Source organism: Pterocles gutturalis, unplaced genomic scaffold (genome assembly GCF_000699245.1).
Source record: "Pterocles gutturalis isolate BGI_N339 unplaced genomic scaffold, ASM69924v1 scaffold19328, whole genome shotgun sequence".
Taxonomy (NCBI): Eukaryota; Metazoa; Chordata; class Aves; order Pterocliformes; family Pteroclidae; genus Pterocles; species Pterocles gutturalis.
This window is the reverse complement of record NW_010123487.1, coordinates 36,891-58,224: the sequence shown is the minus strand read 5'-3', so window position 1 is coordinate 58,224 and position 21,334 is coordinate 36,891. Positions and strand designations below refer to the sequence as shown.

Genomic DNA, 21,334 nt, shown 5'->3' with positions numbered 1-21,334 from the left:
TACTTTACAAACACAAATTTGAGGCAAAAAATAGGGATTGTTTTGATTACATCACTGAATTGTGACAAAGAAAAAAAGCTTCTTATTTTGACCACAAATCAAAGAGTGCTATTTCCACCACAAATCATGCTATTTCTGGTCACTGGGCTCTCAGCTGAATATGTTCAAAAATGTATTGTTTAAATGTGACAGCCATGGAACCACATTATAAAAATGACAAAATCAGGAACAAATACTCCTCCTTATGCCTAATAAGTTTGTTCAAGCATTTATTTACCATTACAGTCCAGACGTTTACATTCTGAAGCCACCAAGAAAAAGATTAGATTCTTACGCCTTAAAGTTTCTACAATTCTAGCTCTTTTCTTAAACTGTCTGCATTACCTAAGCATTTCTAAAAGACATGAAAACTCATTCTGAGGAGAGAGTTTGGAATAAGCTTATCAGTGCATGCACTTGTATTAATAATTGAGATTTATTCAAACTACACATGCAAATTTTTACTATTTTGCTTTGCCTTTAAGAAAAATGAAATCTGACAAAAAGGCCATTAGCAATTTTAAAGACAAGCCTCTTTGTTTCATGATCTTTCATGTATTTACTAACAAAATAGCTGAATAAAAGTTATACACATACACAGGCCACAACAAAAACAGCAGATCTGAAAGAAAATTAAGTGAGAGAAGCCATAACTACTTATCAATTTAAGGATACATACAAGTTAGAGTTATATTTTCCTGTTTGTTAACTTTCCTTAAACTGTTACCTAATTTAAGACATTAGAATTGGTATATTTGAAACTAACACACTGAATTATTTCCACTTTTACAAGGTAACTCACCATGGTAGCATCCTCAATAATGGAGTAATTTGCTTGATGAAGGTAATGGTGCAATATATTACACAGCAAACAAGAAGGATTTTCTTGCAAGAAACGAGCCACTTTGGTAAGTCTGTTGTACTTGCTTCTCAGAGGAAAGTGCACGCTTTTATTCTAGATTAAAATGTAACAATTTTTCAGATATGAACATACTCACAAACAGAACATGTGCACAAACTACAAGATTTCACCTACGACACTACAAACTTCTAACCCCATTTTGAACTACTGCAACAAAGATTTGCCACACGGATACCTACCTTATTTTTAAAAACGGTTACATGAAAAAAATCATACTTAAAACAACACTTCTGGACTAACAGACATATATGCGAGCTAGCTGAGATTTACAAGTCAATTTTACAAGTTTATTCCTTGTTAAAGAAAAAAAAGACCCTTCTCATTTGGTTTAATGCTAGAAAAAGGGTATGAAAAGAAATAGGAAGGGAGGTAGCAATAAAAGACTGCTGCAAAGGATGATTTTCGAGTACAACAGAAAACTAGCCTGACACTAAGCTCATCAGTCTTATGATGCAAGACAGGATCTCAACAACTGCCATCATCTCAACATCTTTCCCACTAGATGGTGCTAAGTAAATGATCAGCGAAAAAATTGCCTACTCCCAAGAAAACTTACCACAGTAATACCCAATTTCTCATAAAAGCTCTACCAATTCTAGCTTTCAACAAAAAGTTTGGTCTGTTTTACGCTTCTTGTTATAATGTTTCACCCTCACTATGCTTTCTTCCCTTCCTCTAACAAGTGGGTCCAATAAACACAATGATGCAATGCAATACACTGCAGGAGTATTTCATGATTTAACACACTTCAAAATCTCAAATACACCAGATGCTACACCATGTATTTCTTACCTTCCCCTTTCAAAAGGCAGAATTCTCCAGTTATTTTACCTACAGATACACTCCTGTAAGAAGCACAAGACTTCCTCACTAGTAATAGCTGAATTTTTTTCCACTGAAATTTAGATTCTGGACAAAAAGCACAAGTAGGGAGTTCTTGTGACCCCTTCTGGAAGTAAAGGGTCATAACAGGTGCTATAAATTTGTTAGTTAAAATACCCAGAACCCCAAACAAATACATATTACATATTACACTTCTCTGTTCTGATAGGCCTACTGATCTTATAAAAGTCTTTTACCTCTAAAGCTTCTGTCATAATACAACCCATAACAGCACAGATTCGCAGGGTTCCTTCAGTTTCTAGTTTATTTAATGATGATTTCACTTGATCAATAGGAACAAGCCAAGCGCCAACTGCAGGTGTTGCGGTACTCAAGAGGTTCAGCTGCCTAACGAGAAAAATAAAAATAATTATGTTTTCACATTCAGCAGCAGCAGTTACCAAAATTTTCTAATGCTATTATGAGTGACATTCAACTAGGTGGAATATGGCAGAACAATGTTACAAAGTAATGAACACAGACTTATTGCCAAGAAAATGAGAACTGGCAAAAAGCACCTAAGGCAGGTTTTGGTTCACACATTCATAATTTCATCCACTCCTGCTACCGCTATTCCCTCATTTTCCCATTTGTATTCCCTGCTGAAATCATACAGTTTGAAATTTTCATCACTGTCTGAATCCCACATCAACTGTTACACAACACATCCTGAAGGACTTTTGCTGAAGGGCTGAGTCAAGAACATTAGGAAACCCACAAAGTGTACCTTCTAACTTACAGCTATATATCGAGCTTAAACTACTGATAGAAAGCAATATTTGGCTTGTTCCACAAACACAATATGAAAAACCACCCTAGAAAGATTTATCTTAAACTTTATAGCACAGTTGTAATAAAATTATGGGTTAAACACCAGGTTGAAGACCAAAAGCACTGAATGGTTCTCTCCTCTTGCATCTCTCCTCCTCAGAACACCGTGTCGTTCCCCCCCCCTTTCCCTTTCATACATCTCATTCTCACTGGAAGATTTTGTTGGGTTTTTTTTTCCCCTCTTTTTCATTTCTTCTTTTAATTACATCCAACTAAAAATTTTCTAGCAACATGACAGCAATAAAAAATTGAAACAAGAGTTACTGTGATATGTGTAAAATCCAAAATTTTCATTTCCAGGGATGCTTCAAAAATTATTGAAATTACATTCGGAATCTACCAAATACAAGTGTAATTTACCACAGCAGAATTGTAATTTTCTTTCTTTGAAACCAGGTAAAATTATACCTTGAAAATACATGGGCTGGAGAGCGCACATTGGTAGGGGCTGCAAAACTAAACCAAATTTCTTTGATTGTTAGCTTCATGCTGCAAGAGTCAGGGGGAGGAGGCATCAAGGGTATATCTTTTTTCAAATCATCAGATTCAACTCCCTCATCCTTAAAAAAGGAAACAAAGACAAAAGTGAAATTGCTTTACAAAGTGATTACACTGAAAGGCACTAACACGCCATACTCTGCACTGTTCATAAGAAATAGTTTCATATGCATTTAGGCAAAGAAAAATTAGCTGATGCTGCCCACCAACTCTCCCAAGACAATACCAAGAGACCTTGCAGACAGCTGAAAGTCTAGTGTGCAAGCAGACAGTATGAATTCAGTTGGCACAAGATATCTGTTAAAATGTCAATTTTTTATTATGAATGTTAAACACTTTTAAAAAAAACAACCCAAGACCAATCATTTCAACACAGTATGTACATACCTGCTCATCTGAAACTGAATTTCCATTAATATCTGAAGAGGGACTTATTCTATCACAAGGAAGGTTATCGTCAGACACGTCAGTATTATAACCACTACCAGTTGGAGAATCTGAAGAGTTATTTGATGCAAGCAATCCACCTCTCTCTGTAGCGCTTGATTTACCCATGACTCCAAATGTATTATACAATACTGCTCCAGATTGCCTTCCTCCTGTAAAACCACACACACCAAGACTGCAAATGTTTGCCATGCATCAACTTCTGTAAGTTATGTTCCATAGAGAAGATCTGCACTTACGAAGAGAAGTGCATATGATTTTAGTTGAACAAGATGCACTATCGTTTTACAGAACAATTTATCACTACAATTTTTATACAACAATTTAACAGCTAGTTGTACAGTTTCTGATAGTTTGTTCCAAGTAGATGAAGACTAGTCACATGAAGATGATTTTAAACACTATTCCCTGCAAAGAACAGCTGGGATGACATAAAATACATGCACACTGTTTTTCTTTTTGAAGCTAGGTTTCCCCAACCAAAGCAAAATTCTGGCCCTATATACAGACAACTACTGTGGGTATGACTGTAAGGTCAGGATTTAAGTGATCAGTGAAAGCATCAATTTCTAATTTCTAATTTAAGTCTAACTTCTAACTTAATCTAACTTCTAATTTAAGTTCAGAAACTGCTGAAACCAGGTTATACAGAATTATTTCATACACTATTGTAAGTGGCATTGATCACTAAACTTTACTGCATAATCTATTATGTGATATAATTTATTCATGATAGACATGTATGTCCTGGGTTAAGGACATTAAGGATTATTTAGTATCACCTATATACAGCAATTTCTAATCCAATAATTGCTGAACTAGACGACCTAACAACAGAATTGTTAGTAGTTTCACAAAATAATATAAAGCCTGCGTAAGCCTTACCTTTTATAGTTAAATTTTCAATTCCACACTCAAACATGATCCAACCCCATTTCTCTTGACTAGGACCAATTCGAGTTACATCTGGAACAGCTTGTTGATCTGTTTCATCCACAAAAGCAAATTCATCCAACTCCTCCAAAGTAAAGAGAACTTTTGATTTCCCAAAAGGAATAGCTGTTATTGCACAAGTTCCAATATCTGTAAAACCAAACATATTTACCACTTTGTTACAAAATGAAAAAAAAAGCTACATTTTCAAATAGCTCTCTGAAGTCTACAGTGTTTTGGAAATGTTGCTCCTTTAGTATTCCTCAAACAGGAGGGGGGAAAAAAAAAGAAAAAAATAAAATTGGAGTGGGAGCAAGAAAAAAAGCAGCACATAAGGAAGAAGAAAAACCTTCCTCCTGGTATGTTAGTATGGGCACGGTAATTTTTAATTTTGGAAAAACAAGGACTGAGCAACACAAAGTTAAAGCTTCCAGACATTCCCAATCCTAACATATCTGCCTTCTTCATCTTTTGTAGAGTCGTGGTTCCAAAGATGTGTACAAACAAGCTCTTCATATTTCTATCTGAAACTGGCAGTTGGCTTGGAATTATTTTACCAAAAAAACCATTCCCAATAAATATCTAAGGTTTAACAGCAACAAATAACAGCGCTACTGACAGTACTCTTGGATAATATGTTTTAGGAGAAATGCATTGACATTAACTATAGCTTACTTGAAGGATATTTAGAAATAAATTTTTTATTTTAATTCAAAGACTGCTCCTTGGTTGGAAGCATGTCTATGTTGGGAGGATGTAAAGCATTAAGTCTCACTGACTCCTAAGAAAATACAGACTCAAGCAGTTTTTAATTCATTATGATCTTTGCTGTCCAAGATCCAGGAGGGGACTATGCTCCCTTGATTTCTTTGATGCTAGGATGTAGCTTAAATATAAATCCTGTCTTCTAGTGAAATTTCTGAAAGAATATTTTAAATAATTTTACACCTATTGCCTATCAAGTCACACACAGTCAAATATCTGGGGAAAAGAATTACACTAAGTCAATTTATATCCCTTCCAGTCCTCCCTCTGTCCCCAACTTACAACTGCAATCACTTTTAAAGTATAAGTGAAATGCTAAGATCCCTCGAAAGACATTTCTCAAACCTTTTAAATAGAAGATGATGAATTTTCTTGGTTAGAATTCAAAAATTACTTGGCCTTCTTGAACGTCTGCACCATATCTAACACGGGACACTACCGCTGAGCTTCTACCCATAACTACGTAAAAACGGACTTAACCATTTTAATGTTTTCTTATTGCTTCTGTTTTCCTCCCATTTCATTTGCTCACCCAACTTTGCACAGGGTTTTTGTTTTTGTTTTTGTTTGAGGTTTGGGGTTTTTTACAACGCAACCCATCTGCCACACAAACTGCTTAGAATGTCTTTTTGACAATTTTCACTCTGCCTACATTTAAATCTAGCACTTCAGTAGAATACTAGAAAATAATTCAGAGTAACTATCCCAAACTTCTTTTTAGATTATCTGCAAAATCTCTAGGTTCAAGGGTCTTTTCATCCATGTTGATTAAAAAAAAACAACTACCAAACCACAAGTTCAAGGCAAACTGTAACCACTTGTTTCTATGAAAAGTGACATTTCCACAATTTAAAAAAAAGGCTTACCTGTTGTATCAAGGCCTCTAAGTTGTCCATGAACACGATGGATGTTCAGTTTAGCAGCAATTTCTTTTCCTTTTTCTGCTCCAGCATTGGATCGCAATGAGCCAGAAGACTGGGGCTGCATTTTACTGGTTTGGATGTAACGATCAAATGTGACAGAATTTCTGCCAGTTTCTGCATTGTTTGAAGCCTCCTCAACTATACCCCTTTGAATATAAGAGAGAAAAAACAAGTAAATCTGAGATAGACATACTTCATTTGTTTATATTTGTTTAAAATTTTAAGTGACGTTGGCACAGCAGTGTTAAACAGAATTCTTCATAAGACAGAAGATACATAAGCTTTGGTAGAAAAACACTGAAAAAAAATAATTTTTATCCTGCATGACATATAAGCAAGAAAGAGTTAAAACTGAAGTTCCCAAATTATTGCAGAAGGGTTCCTCCACTTCTTAAAGAAACTGCAATTCTAATTAGATACTACATGTTAAATTATAAGACACATTCTATTACTTAACTCAGCCATGACAACTTTTTCCAATACTTTTCATAACTGCAAAGCTATAGTTCAAAAAAATTGGTATCACTGGAAGTCTTTTGACTACCTTAACAAGAAAGAGCCACAGACAGTGATACGCCTATTATTATTCTTACCTATTCATACGAACTTGCGTAGCAATTCTATCAAAACACAAAGCTACTAGCGAAACATGAGTCACTGTTTTCCCAGAAGAAACCCCTGGAGATTCATCAACAGATGCTTGTAGTAAACACAGGTTCACCTGTATTTAAAATACCCCCAAAGAATAAAGACATTTAGAAAAACATGTTACATTAAGTACACACCACTAATATCCAATACAATCTTCTCAGTAAAATTAAAAAATAAAAGATAAAACCATTACCACCTAGAAGATGTAAGAACATAATTCAAAGACATCGCAGTCAGTTATCCCTATAGTGGTTGTTATTTAACTTGCACGTCTATCATAATAAAATCAAGCAGCTCCAAAACACTCTACCCTGTTCAAAACATTAGTTATCTATCATTTAAGCTTTTGAGGAACTGATAGGGATGCAAAATAAAGGTAACCTGTGAGGCACATGTCTACTAATAAGCTAAACAAAAAGTTGTTACCTTTGGTACACTAACGTTGGCCTGAAGACCTTTAATTGTCACATTATCTTGCTTAAGTGAGAGATTGGTCTGTGCTGGTCCCTGGTTTGTTGTTCCTGTAGTAGCAGTGTCTATTTTTGTTCCTCTAATATCCTGCTTCGAAGATAACTTGGAGGAGGATAAAAAAAAGCTGTTACTGCTTAATAACTTATTCTCATTAAAACTCAGACCTGCTAAACTGAAGAGTAACAGGATAGTTTACTAGCACTGAAGCAGCAAGAGATTCTGACTTCATTTCAAGCACAATATCCTGATTTCTAGAACAAGGACTAGCTCTTACAGATAAGAGTAGGTTCAGATATAAAGGCAGCAATGCCATTCTGCAATAAACTTTCTAATAAACAGATTTCAGCTGAAAGTTTGAGGTCTACATAGACAAGTTATATGTGACAATTTATCATGAAGTAAATAATTAGTGTCTGTTACACTGCAAAGTCTAGGAAATCATAGAATATAGATATGGTCATGAACTTGGACAGAAAGAACTCCAAATTCCATAGAATACCATAAAATTACTTTCAAGCTAAATTAGTTTAAAGGTATCAGATGAATTGCAAAGAAAACACATGCACTTTCACAGCTTAGTTTGAACTTTTCCTCTACCTCACAGATACTAACTACTGTAAAATAATAAATTCTGTATTGCTGACAGAATATAATACATAAGAATACCAGTCATAGTCATTTCTAAGAACAGAATGCACGATCTCATGCAAATTATTGTAGCTACTGACTAGGCCACCCAAAGCAGAAAAACTTCACCTCAATACTATAAGAGAGATTTCTGGTCACTAAAAGACAGTATTATAACAGTCGATTATTAAAATGCACAAGATAAAAAGAAAGATGTATTCCAGACTCATATAGCATTTAGTTACTATAGCACCACACACTGAATTTAATTCAAACTTTTTCTATGTAAAATATAGAAAACAATATTCTTTCATATCTTTGTGCATTTTTCTTGTTCCCGTTCTTACATTTTCCGAGAAGCTTGTTTTGCTGTTCTGCACAGCATCTCGAAGAACTTTGCAGTGCACATCATCAACAATTGCTGCTGGGTGTCGAGAGCTAGCACAGTGCACCATTGCTTCTATGTACCTGTGAGAAGACACAAGCCCACAACAGACTATTTAAACTTCCAGCTCCACATGACACACCATCAATAATGTTTAATTAACACTACAGAAATAAAAACTAAGCACTGAGAGACATACAGGACATTTCCCAGGTCACCATCACATTCTTCTAGCTTCTTCATGGGAAATGCAGAATTACATTCACTGGGTACAAAGCCTTACTGCTCCAGTAGTCACGTTATTCAATCCTTTTACCTAAACCTTTGCTGAACAAAGCAGCTTTGATTTTCAATTTTTAGCATAATCAATTAACACTGCAGTAGCAAAAGGATAATTACTTACCTATCCAGTGCCTCTGCTACAAGAGGAGTGAGAACTACATCTACAGTTCCTTTTACTTCTACTATCGCTGTCGTCCGTGTCTGGAAGACAGGGTGGTCCAACGTCCATTCTTCTGTTATTGTTTCATCATCCGTATTTTCTGCAGACTTCTTTTCCAAAGGAGTATAAGGTGCACTAAACAAGTCAAATACATATTAATAATCTAGGTTTGTAAAAGAAATACAAAAGCATCCTGATATCATTTTAATTCTTAATAAAATGCATATAACGGCAGGTTTCTTCTACCACATAGCTTAGCACACAAATATAACCCCAGAACAAGGCCCTTCCCTAGATTCAAGTTCAGCTTTTGCAATGCAATGGACGCTTGCCATAAGCACCACCTAGATTACTTTAAATTAAGCTGCAATTCATAATCTTGAAAAGTAGGAGTGAAACAATTTAATTTTTTCATGGTGTATTTTCTTTTTGACCAAACCCAAACATTTTGTAATAGAATACTCTGTTGTAAAATAGATCTGTACTGAAAACTACTGCTATGAATAAAATTCGGGAAGGACTATCAAGAGCCAAAACATTTAACAAGAATATCAGGAAAACCCTACTCTTAAAGAAATAAGCTAGTAATGTATGCAGTATGCAACTTACTTAGATGTTGATCCTGTAAGCTGCATGCCTCTGTCCAGTAATGAATTAGCTGTGAGACCCTGCTTAACAATCTAAGACAAAAATACAAAGAAACTTATTACATTCCTTCTATATGCGAAAAAAATGCTCAAGGAATCTTCCAATAGTGATTCTCCTTACAATTTTTTTTTCTTAAAAGAATCCCTCATATGCAGATTCTCCAATACAGAATACACAAACTCTGAAGTTCATTTTTTTAAAGAGAAATTAGGTTACATTTTCAAGAGAGATTAGATTACAAGGTTTTTGCATAGACAAGTAACGACTAATTGCTTTAAAAAAAAAAAGACTTCAAATACTAATCTATGAAAGGCTTGCATGAACAGAGAGCTTTTGCTATAAAGTGATAAATTAAATTCCAGAGCTTAGACACCTATTTTCTATCAAGTAATCTCCATTATTTTTCATATATTCCACTTCAGCTCCTTCCTTAGACATGTATGTTCATATAATATACATCACAGGGGGGAAAAAAAGCCCAATCATTTGCAAAAAATAATTTGCTGAACCTATGAGTTTCAACTTCACTTCGAAGCAAAGCCTGTACAGCTTATCCTTTATCAGTATTAAATGCACTGCTACTGAAGTTCTATGTAATGTATTTTAAACAAAAAGCACGTAAGTGTCCTTCAGCTGCGTATCATTCAACAGGCAGCATGTTTAAGTGCAATGACAATTCAGAACACAATCACAGAATTCTAATGCCATCTTCACTTTTCCATAACCCTTCAGCCATATAGCCATGATTTGAAGTCAGACACCCAAGGTATTCCTTAACTAAAAGCAAAGAAGTTTCAAGTTTCTCATAGCTTTGTTTATACAACAGGTGTATTAAGCAATTTTAACTTGTTTTGTATTCTTATTCCTTTCTCTACTCCTTCTTCCAGCACCTTCCATACCTTAAAAGTTGGGACAGAAAGTTGTTCAAAAGATGATGAACTTTCCTCACTCGTTGGTGTGTCAAGGTCTAAAGGGCGATGTAACGAGGATTTTGAAGTTCTTTTGTTAGTTGGATGCTTTACCGACCAGTTGATCACCTGGAACTGCGTAAGATAGTTCTGGTAGCATGCCATTACAGGCTGCTGGGAAGTTATTTGCTCGCTTTCCACAGTCTTCTCAGATTCCATGATATACATGTTCTCAGCATGCTCATCTTCTCCTCCCAGAGCTGAAACAAATGAAGCCTGTGAAGGATGAGTCTTAATTGGCAACATTTTAACATCTTGACTAGTTTCACCATGGATTGTGCTTGTCAAGGGCCCTTCCACACTGTGATAAATAGACCCTCTACTATATTCAGTTTTCTGAGTTTGCTTTTTTCTCTTCTTCCTTCCTGGATAGGTTCCTGGACCTTCATCGCTACTTATTGGCTCAAATTCTTCTGCTGCAGAAAAATAAGCTTCGCTGTCAGCCATTGACATACTGGAATCCATGGAGCGATACTGGTGAAATGAGTTTGAATCTGCAGACGGAGTATACGGAAAAGAACCAAAGCTCCTCCTCTGCTTTGGGGAGTCCAAGACATTCTCATCACTGCGAGACACATCGCTGCTGAACTGCACACCAACTGGAACAGGCTGCTTGTCTCCATAGAAGGCTGCCGTGAGGCTCTTGGTGCTCCCGAGCCGGGTGGAGCACACGGAGGCTTGCCGTTTCAGCGGAGACCTCAGAGGAGACTGACCAACCGGCCTTTCCTGGCTGCCAGGAGTTGCAGGGCTGCCCTCTGCACCCTCAACTGCAACGCTGGGAAGAAAATTAAAGGTTCATTTGCTTATTTTATCATTAATGCTTCTCTTTTTACATTATAGAAGCTGTCAAATGCTTCAGTGATTCTGTGACTTTGTATTAGCATAGAATTATTTTCATAACACTAATTACATACTAAATTCTGCTGCTTAGTCCACTCGCCTACATATAGGGAATGTATAAATGAACAGTAACGGCAAGTGCTGTTGTCTTACACGCTGGATTTGCTACCCAGATCAGGTAATCATCCCTTATTAGAGATGCAAATTTGGATTCAAACTAGGAAATGCATTTGAGCAGTACCATTAAAAAATAACCAATGCTTTATAAATTGCTAAATGTAAGGGTTTTTTCTGTCATAATGCGTTCTGTCATATGCGTTCAACCATACTCCTACCTGGACAGAGTACTAACCTTCCATGACCATCTTCCCTTTTTGCACCAGACAAGAACTCCTTCTGTCCCAAGTGATCCTCAGCAGTTGATGACGGGCTGTCCTTCTCACCCGCAAGCAAGGGCAGTGCAGCACTAGAACTGCTCGTTTCCTCCGAAGACGATGAGGAGCTATGGGAGCGCAACGGCACTTGTAGGCTTAGATGTTGTGCTTTCCTTTCTATTTCTATACCCACAGATCTGCAATCCCAATCTTTTCGTTTTACACCATTTGCCTTACCTAGAATCAGAAAAGAAAAACTGAACATCTGATAACAGAACTGTAATGGTCTCTTCCCTGCCCCCTGGAATAATAATCCTTATTAAATGAAAGCCCTAGTTTTGCAATGCATACACATACTAGCACATTGTACCAACAAAAATTAATAAAGTCATAGCAGAAAAACATCAGATTGTCTTGGTAGACTACTTTCTATACAAGTAAAACAGATGCAAGTCAAATAAACTTATTTTTACCCAGAAAGGATTTGCATGTTAATATAAAAATTTAGCATATGAAATCTTGCTCACTGCTATGAAACTACTGTCTGCTCTCAGAAGGGCCCATGCCACTACAGGACCCCTTGTACAAGAGGCACAACAAGTACTATTCTTTAATCAGAATCAGAAAAACTGTTAATACTAATGTGTAGTTAATAAATTATACTTTTGGGCAAAACAGAGTAAAATTACAGTGCAACGCATTCTCACCATCTAAAATTTTAGGAATCTCCTTCGTAATTATCCATTCTCCTGGCTGCAGTAAAGACTGCCCATAAAACATATCAGATTCTGCACTTGTACTTGAGAAAGCGGAGCTGCTTGAAGGTGTCAGTTCCTCAAGTTTGAAAAAATCTAGTCCTGTTAACGTGCCCCCAAAGAATCGGCAACCACCAAGACAGCCACACTTGTTCTTGCTTCTCTTATTCCTCAAAGCATCATCAGGCCACAAAAACCACAATCTATGCAAAAGCAGAAGAATAAAAAACAAAAAAACATGACTGCGTCAGCCTTAGCACATTTAAATTTAGTGAAAACAAGATTAAAAGACATCCCTCTCTTACATGGGAACTCCTATTTCACTTGCCATGAAATGAATAAATAAGATTTGTGTTTGAGACACAGATGCCAGCCATAAAAGGAAGGATGAGCTCCAGAAAGGAGCAAATCACAAATGTATACGCAGTGCTCAGGCACAGATTATGTCCAGCGGCCACAATGCACGCTAATAGTAACGGCCCATTCTCCCAGCACATAGGCCAGCACTGCAAATACACTCCATGCTTGTGCATGTTGCTTATGGCAGAGGCAATTGCTCTTTGGGGAGACGTGCAAATCACAGTTACACCAGGCATCTTGTTCACAGCTGCTCATCAGCTTCCTCAGGACTCTTTAAGGCCTGTTTTCAGTCCAGCCTGAGAGCAAAGGACAAATTCAATTCCCTCCTCTCCCTGATCTTCATTTTGGTGGATAAGGGAAGGCAGAGGGAAAAGTTTCACCAAATATTGTACGATTTTGTATAGTCCAGGTACACTCAAGCCACCAACCCCATAGCTAAGCATTCAACATATTTTTTAAAAATTGTAATCTATGTAAGCAAAAAAAAAAAAACCCAAACGAAAAAAACAAAGTTCCATCTTTAGATTAATGTATTCAGTTACACCCCCAAAACAATTCAAATGCATCTCCTTCAATTGTATCTCTTACCTCTTAGTTCGGTTATCATGTGTTTCTAAGAAATGTCTCTGCACTTCATGTTTAGAAGGATGATCTGCAGCTAAAGCAATGTCAGCAGTGATGAGCCCCAAGTTGACAGATCCAGCTTCCAGCCAATACGCCCTCCTTAATATTGGCTGAAGACCGGTTCTGCAATTGTTCACCTGCTCAACATATTGTCTGAGCTGAAAGTCTTGAATAGCAGCACTTACACCTTCTCCAACAGACTGGTTGTGGAGGTTGCAGTTTGCAACACGTACAGCACCCATCTGAAAACAGGATTTAAAACATGAACTCTGATTAGCCATGAGTGAAGCAAAGGAGGAGCAGCCTTCATCCAGTTAACACACCATCTACTACATTCCAGAAAGATGACAGTAAACTATTATCTCCAAAAAAGACAGAAAACCAGATCTACGTGCAAGCCTGTGCACACACACAAAAGGCGGCAAAGGCAGCAAGCTTAGAAACTGGTTCCAGTCCATTTATAAATAACAAAAATGAAATCTCTATTTAGGAGTGTTCTTTGGTAAACGGATCAAAAGAGAAAGCTCAACTTTGGCCAAATGTTATAACGAACCTTTAAAAAAAATTAAATCTTCACTATCACCTAAAAACATGATTTGATATGATATATATCATTGTATGTCCTTAGACTAAAATATTTACTATATACTTTGAGCACAAAGCTGTATTAAATCTACAGTTAATAAATACCTCAGTGAGACAGTCATGTTAAACACTGCAAAACTCAAGAAATTCCAAATCCTAAAGCTGAACTGACATCCATATGAATTGTGCTATAGTTGCCCTTATATGATCATAGTCTGTTTCTTGTATTGGCGTAACTCCAGTAGTTTTGTTGAACCAAACAGGAGGCTGCTCCTCTCCCACGAAAAGCACAGTACTGGCAGGAGCCAACCCTCTCCAAAGAGAAATCAGAAGTTCTTGCTTTACTCCTGCACTTAGCTGGGGAAACTGGCCACCTGCCCATACAGTTATCAATTCTCCCTGACACTGGTGTACACTAATAAAAGATGACATAGCCCTGCCATAAATGCTTCATCTTCAAACTTCAAATAATCTGAAGACATTGGACCAGGTTTCCTGCACAGCTTGAGTCCTCTCCAAAAACTCACCATGAAGTACCTGAAATTTCAGATCAAGTTTTCAAACTTTTCACAGGGAAAAGAAGGAAAGCTAAAAAAGAACCCATCCATGGAAGAGCTACCCACAGGGTTAATATTAAATCACTACTTCTCGTCTCTATCATAGACTATAAGGGAGCACTGGAAACCTTTTTTAAAATTCCAATGAAAAACATTCAGAATATAATTTTCTAGAGTGGTTCAGGTTATTACGCTGCCTTTGAACACTGTCATTCATATTTATGCCTGCAAACACAGTTAATATTTGTGCTGGCACTTTGTAATATTGGACTCAAAAGAATTTGGAGACTCAAACTGCATTTTTTTTTACTGCCACTAAGAAGCAATCCATTTGAATACTGTGTCATTAAAAAAAACATCTAAAACAATTACCACTTTCCTTCAGTTAGATTATTTCTCGTAATGTGATGTTGTCCCCAAAACCTTGAACGTTAAGCCTACCTTTTAAAACTGAATTTATTAATGGGCAGCACAACCACTAGTCACTTACACCCAGCATAACACTCCTTCTCTGTTGTTACCATGACTCAGTTGTCGCCTAACTTATATTTTGCTACATTGAGTAAATTATTCTAGTTTTCTCTTGTAAGATAAGATAACAGAGAGAATATGAGCTCTTCTCTGCACATCCTTTTTTTGAGCAGAGGATACACAATGTGGTATGCTAGATTCAGTCAGGCAGTGGCACTAACACTCCTCCCATCTCTACCAAAGATATATCTTCATTCAAACAGCTGTACCATCTAAGACAATCATGAGTTATCAAGCATTCATTTGTACACAATCCGTCCCAATCATTTCCAGTTGCTGAGTTACTGATGTATAGCACTAGTTCTTATCAGCTCTCAGGTACAGACGCTGACATTTGTATTGTCCAGTGTTTTGTTTGTTTGTTTTTAATTTTTACACCAATCCTGCAGTTTCCACTCTCACTTTGGCAGACATCCACTCCTCCTTATCATTTTCCAAGATCATTAATGGAATAACTAAGCAGAAGCCAAACTGACCTACTGCTGGCCCAGGCCAAGCCAATCTTCTATCACTTAAAATTTCAGAAATTCTGCTTAATCCATTGCATGTAAGCAAGCAATAAATTCAGGTAGCTATTCTATCAAAAAATACAAAGAATCCTATTGACAAATAAATATTTTAACTGCTGTTAAGAGAAATATTTTCACCTTTATATTGGTGGCACAGCCATGTTCTACCACATACAGATCTGCTCCATCCATGGCTAAGCGTGTCATCGTGTACTTTAAATCATCAGATGTTGGGCACGGCCCAGGGATGCAGTTCATCTGAAAAAAAACAGAGGGGAGGGGGAGGAGATTTAAATCTGCATTAGTAGTTTTAGTTTAATTTGTGCTTATCCTTTTCTTTATGTTCTGTTTAACAGAGGCCTAAAACCACAGCAATAGAAAGTCAGTGATTGTACACTATCAACATAAGTTTGAGCTGGGGTATTTCTGTGTTCAGGTTCATTTTCACTAGGACACATTTAATTCTTCTCTCCAGCCACATCAGGGGACCCAGTTGGCTCTCCTGGTTTTAATTCTTCTCTCCAGCACCGTCAGTGGACCCAGTTGGCTCTCCTGTCTTCCACCAGCAAAAGGCAAATCAAGTCTCCTGATAGAGAACATCACAAAAACTGGAACAGAACAAGGAGGATGTTGAGAAATTACATCCAGGAATCATACTTAAGATATGACAAGCCTCCTTCAGTTCAGTCCTCAAGGGATCATACACAGAGATTCCAAGAGAAAAGTACCAAAAACAGAATTCACAATGACACGATGGTTAATTAAGAGTCTCATGGCTGGTTTTGGTTTTGTTTTTCATTAAAAAGTCCATGAAATCTATAAGCTGTCAGCTTAAGTCTCCCACCAAAACACTATTTCATCAACAGAGGAAGAACAATGACAAGCCTCCTTCAGTTCAGTCCTCAAGTGATCGCACACAGATTCCAAGAGAAAAGTACCAAAAGCAGAATTCACAATGACACGATGATTAATTAAGAGTCCCATGGTTGGTTTTGGTTTTGTTTTTCATAAAAAAGTCCATGGAAGCTATAAGCTGTCAGCTTAAGTCTCCCATCAAAACACTATTTCATCAACAAAGGAAGAACAGGGGAACAAAAAATATCATGGGAACCTGCCAGGAGCACCAGGGGCAGTACGACCTTTGTCTCTTAAGGAATACCAGAGTATGTCCTCTGGCTCTTAACTATCGTAGTAGAGGCAAGAAACTAGGCATGGCTCCTGTGGATAAAGCTTCTCAAAATAATTCATAGAGCACAAAAACACTGTGTACATCCCCAGGAAAACAGAGAGAGAATTGCTTTTATTTCTAAAACATCATGAGCTATAAGTTAGCAAAGGGAACATCCAATCTGACTATATACTCCACATCTCTTAGTACCTTTAAGACTAGATTTCTCAACTATTCCTGTGCAATATAGTGAGCAATTAAGATGGATGAAAGAATGAGCTATAAGTTAGCAAAGGGAACATCCCATCTGACTCTATACTCCACGTCTCTTAGTACCTTTAAGACTAGATTTCTAAACTATTCCTGCGCAATATAGCAAGCAATTAAGATGGATGAAAGGTTACCTTAGAGTCACAAAATCGACGATCAATTCCATGCTGGCATATTATTACAGATTTTGGTCTTTCCAGTTCAAACTCTCGGCACACCACATGAAATATGAAGGTCTGCCCCCATTCCAGAAGACACGCAAGCTGCAAGCAAACAACAATATATTGTCTAATAGTAAATATACAAAACAAGCTTTCACTGTACAGAGTATTGAAAGAACATCCCCAGAGGTTGGAAAGTGAGCAGGAGTGAAAACAAACAAAAGACCCCACCATAACATTCCAGCTACATTATCTTGCTCACAGTCTATTTTCTGTTACTCAACATAGATTTTATTTCTGTGTATGCCACAACATTCCAGTCTCTATAGTTTTTTGTGGATATCACTGTGACATTAAACAATTTCCTAAATTATTTAATATAAGAAAACAGCTTTTGTTATTACAGTCAAATGAGAACATCATTGTAAAGACAGAGCTCCCCTTATTTTACCTCAGAAAACACCTCAAAATACTATATCACCATTCATAATGTAAATGTCAGACTCACTTGTGTGTAAGTAACAAAGCTACATTTAGAAACCATAGGAGGAAACTAGCTAAACAGAACACTGCTGAATCTCACTGGACCCAGTAATTAGCCTATTGTTGACTTCAATCTTTTATATAGTTAGCTCATTCATAAAGGAAATGACTCATGACTCTCTGTCTCTATTATGAGAGGGAAATGTGTTTTCTTTGGCTAGCCAAAGGAAAGGACACTTAAAATCAGCAGTAACTTAACTGGAATTTAATATAACTATGACTGTCCTCCACAAAACCTCTCTTTCTCCCTTTAGTGTTGTCTCTTCACAAATTCTTGCAATACATCACACTACAGGAGGAAGAAAGCCACTGACCCTTAAACAGCAAATTCAAGTTCTGCTCCATAGCAGTGCCGACAACAAAAAATAAAACAAAAATGCTGTATGAAGCATATAATTGAGAATGGCTTTATAGAGGAAGGAAATCCTTAAGTTGTGTCAAGCATTTAGAAATGTTCTCTAAGATTAGAGTACTTTTTGAGACAACTAGGTTTTAATTTTTTGAAGCATAGAGTAGTAAAGTACTATAGCTTATCTAAACCAGCAGTGGCATTTTTGGGAAATACCACTACAAAAGTCTGTATATGTAGCATGAAAATGTATCTGGAGTCTATTCTTCAGATTGGCTGAAGCTGCTTGTATGCCTTATTTTGATTTTATCTGCTGCAGAAGTCTCCTAATGAAATAAGTGCTTAATCCTAGAAAATAATGGTAGTTTTTAGAGGAATAAGAGGATGTGTCTTAAGAAAAAGTAAAAAATAAATAAATAAACCAAACTAACTACCAAATAGAATTTATGTACTTTCTTACGTCTCAGAACACACTGACAAAGTAACCTTTTTTTTAAAGATCTGGCAGCCCACACCAGAAATAAATCAAAGTGATCAGTCTGTTGTATGTTTGAAGCCATTATTACATTTGAAAAAATAAAAGCAACATAAATGGCAAAACAAAAAGGAGTTAGTACTAGGGCTGACCTAAGAAAATCCAACACTGAAATCAAACTATGTTCCAGTGGGACCAAGCATCAGAATTTATGCAGCGAGAAGCATGACTGAGCTACCAGCTGCTTTCTTGCTGAGGCCTGCCCATACTACACATCCCACAAATTATCTCATTTGTCTCCTACTTTAAAACATGGCTTTGTCCACAGCTTTCTATGTTCTTGCACAACTTTATCTGCAAGCTAAATTCTTGCCAGATGCTCAACTTTATATCCTTGTTGCTGGCAGCATCCCTTCACACAAATGCCTACATATCTCCAAGAACATTCCAATCAAGGGATACCAAGTGACCTTTCAGACTGCAATTGCAACTGGATACTATATTTGTCCTTCCCAGACCGTTAGCCAGGAGGGGTAACAACCCTGCACCTCCAGAAATCAGCATCATAAAATAAAAGTAACCTCAGAGGAAGGCACAGACAACTTAACTCAGGCATCTCATACTTAAACCTTTGTAATAGATTTTCCTTTCTCCTTTTCGTCATGTTACCAAGTTGATGCCCAAAGATGTCCCAAAACAACTCCTCTATTTACAAAGAGGTATTATTTACCCTGCGGTCAAACCACTTACAGCGCACGTGGATACTGTGGTTGCTTTTCTAATCAGTAGAAAAGTACATTAACATACACATCTGTAACATACACGTTTACATGTAGTGACAACAGATTTATTTGTTCATGCTCTGCTACCATCATCCTTTCAAATTCTCATATAACACCAGCCACCCTGTTACACTTAGATTTAAGATGAGTATCAGCTTCAGCTCATTTGTCATCTCCTATCCCTTTGCAGAAATGGTTCGATCTTCAAACTATAAAATTAAGGGTACTTAAGGCACAGATGCATCGAAATTCCACTCAGATCACATGCTTTCCAAAATCTCTGCTCCACCAGTTTTACAAGAAAGAAGAAAGGTAATACTTCAAAGCAAACAGTTTCTAGATGGTACCTGTGGTGCCGTAACTTTGGCTGTAAGACTTCCAGCCTGTACATCTATCAGCCACGCATATTCTAAAGTATCACTTCCAAGAGGCAGACCTTCTGCTGAAAACATTGCGTGAGCACGCAGCTGCAGACCTGACAGGCTGATGTGACCCTCTCGAAGAACTTCATCCACTGCAGGTCGCTGTTAAAGACAAGTAAGGTAAAGCTAATATTTGCAAAGAATACAGCAACAGAAAGTGCAAAAACTGTGTAGCCAGAGATATTTCACACACATTCATCTTCACTTGTTAAATCCCATTGACTTTTGTACAGCTAGGCAGTCCCAAGATTTCTCAGCATCACCGACGCAACAACATTTATGCAAATCTTATGGGGAGAAAGGGAAGTTTATCTAACCCAAGTTGGTTTTAATTTCTAGCAAACATCATCATCAACCTTCCTTTGGTGAACTCCACACAGTAGCATCTAGACACCATCTGTTAAATATTACTGCAATAAAATATAACCAAAGAATGGAAGAGAGTGTTTAACAATGAAAGCGATCAAGACACAAAAAACATGACTTACGAAGGTTTGCTACTATCAGAAAGCTGACACATTAAAAAAAGGTAAAAACAAATTAAAAAAAAAATATAAAAAAATCAGAGGCCGTCCTTTAAGTTGCACTTTCCACCAAAATATTTCCTGGCTACCTAAAGCAAAGCTTTTTGTTTGCGGATATGAAAATTCAGATGTATTACTTTTCAAAAGAATATTACTCCACCAGCCAGAGAAGAAACTTAACGGATAAGCTAGCACAGGCATACACTAGAAACTTGTGACTAAGTCATAACAATATCTTGACCAGAAGATACAGATCCAGCTGTGTGATTTAGTCTAATAAAAGTCAGAGAATATGACAGATGCAGTTATTCTATCCACTAACATGTGTAGTTTTAAAACTATGTGCTTTAAAAAAGTCAAACATAACCAGCCACTGCACAAAATCTATAGGTGTCAGTATTTACAGTAACTTTTAAAACAAAACTCTTAAAACAACAAAAAAAACCTCACACCCAAAACTAAAAAAACCCCACACAAGCCCAAGATCACTCAATGGTTCTAAGATCAGTCTTGAATCTTACTCTGCTTCCTAGAGAACCTTCTACAGAAAGATTTTAAGCAAAATTAGGAAAATTCAATCTTTTCTTTTTGTGCATTTCACCAAAATGCAAAGTGGAGAGGAAAAAAGATTTTAAAAAACATGCATCAGAATTTTCATTAATAACTCTTATGATTCATAAGCCTAATCAACTTTGTATGTATGCAACAGGAAAGTTCCTATCAAAAAAGAATGAAGTTTTAAGATCATCACAACTTCCACAACATAGATGCACACACAAACACACAGAAACCAGCTTACTACCTGATAGTTGTCATTCAGAAACAAATTGACTGGAGACAGTACGAGTTGAAGCATTGTTTCTCTAAATCCTTTCTTCATCTCAAAACACAACCTCTCCAAGAAAGCTGTAGGGCACTCAGGACCATCCGGACTGCAATGCTAAAATAAAAATTAAATGCATCCATTTCAGAAACTGAAAATACACAACATGGTTGAAATTGTAAGATTAGAAGCAAACTTGTGACCAAAAAGTATGCTAATTTTCCTCCAAGTCAATACTCAAGAAGAAGCC

The 21,334-nt window shown here is 36.8% G+C and overlaps 1 protein-coding gene across 1 annotated transcript in view; it reads right to left on the bottom strand.

Moving 5' to 3' along the window:
- Positions 1 to 841: 841 nt before the first annotated feature.
- KIAA1109 (KIAA1109 ortholog) overlaps positions 842 to 21,334 on the bottom strand; it is a gene marked incomplete at its 3' end in the record, with an annotated part of 50,245 nt that continues 29,752 nt past the window's right edge. Inside the window, exons 20-38 of the mRNA XM_010077933.1 lie at positions 21,064 to 21,201; positions 19,663 to 19,839; positions 17,140 to 17,268; positions 15,706 to 15,825; positions 13,350 to 13,627; positions 12,354 to 12,604; positions 11,625 to 11,883; positions 10,364 to 11,207; positions 9,426 to 9,496; positions 8,778 to 8,951; positions 8,337 to 8,457; positions 7,318 to 7,464; positions 6,834 to 6,961; positions 6,184 to 6,386; positions 4,505 to 4,702; positions 3,560 to 3,771; positions 3,083 to 3,234; positions 2,041 to 2,191; positions 842 to 994 (exon numbers count right to left, since the gene is read on the bottom strand). Coding sequence (XP_010076235.1) covers positions 842 to 994; positions 2,041 to 2,191; positions 3,083 to 3,234; positions 3,560 to 3,771; positions 4,505 to 4,702; positions 6,184 to 6,386; positions 6,834 to 6,961; positions 7,318 to 7,464; positions 8,337 to 8,457; positions 8,778 to 8,951; positions 9,426 to 9,496; positions 10,364 to 11,207; positions 11,625 to 11,883; positions 12,354 to 12,604; positions 13,350 to 13,627; positions 15,706 to 15,825; positions 17,140 to 17,268; positions 19,663 to 19,839; positions 21,064 to 21,201 — 3,906 coding nt within the window. The remainder of the gene's footprint in view (positions 995 to 2,040; positions 2,192 to 3,082; positions 3,235 to 3,559; positions 3,772 to 4,504; positions 4,703 to 6,183; positions 6,387 to 6,833; positions 6,962 to 7,317; positions 7,465 to 8,336; positions 8,458 to 8,777; positions 8,952 to 9,425; positions 9,497 to 10,363; positions 11,208 to 11,624; positions 11,884 to 12,353; positions 12,605 to 13,349; positions 13,628 to 15,705; positions 15,826 to 17,139; positions 17,269 to 19,662; positions 19,840 to 21,063; positions 21,202 to 21,334) is intronic.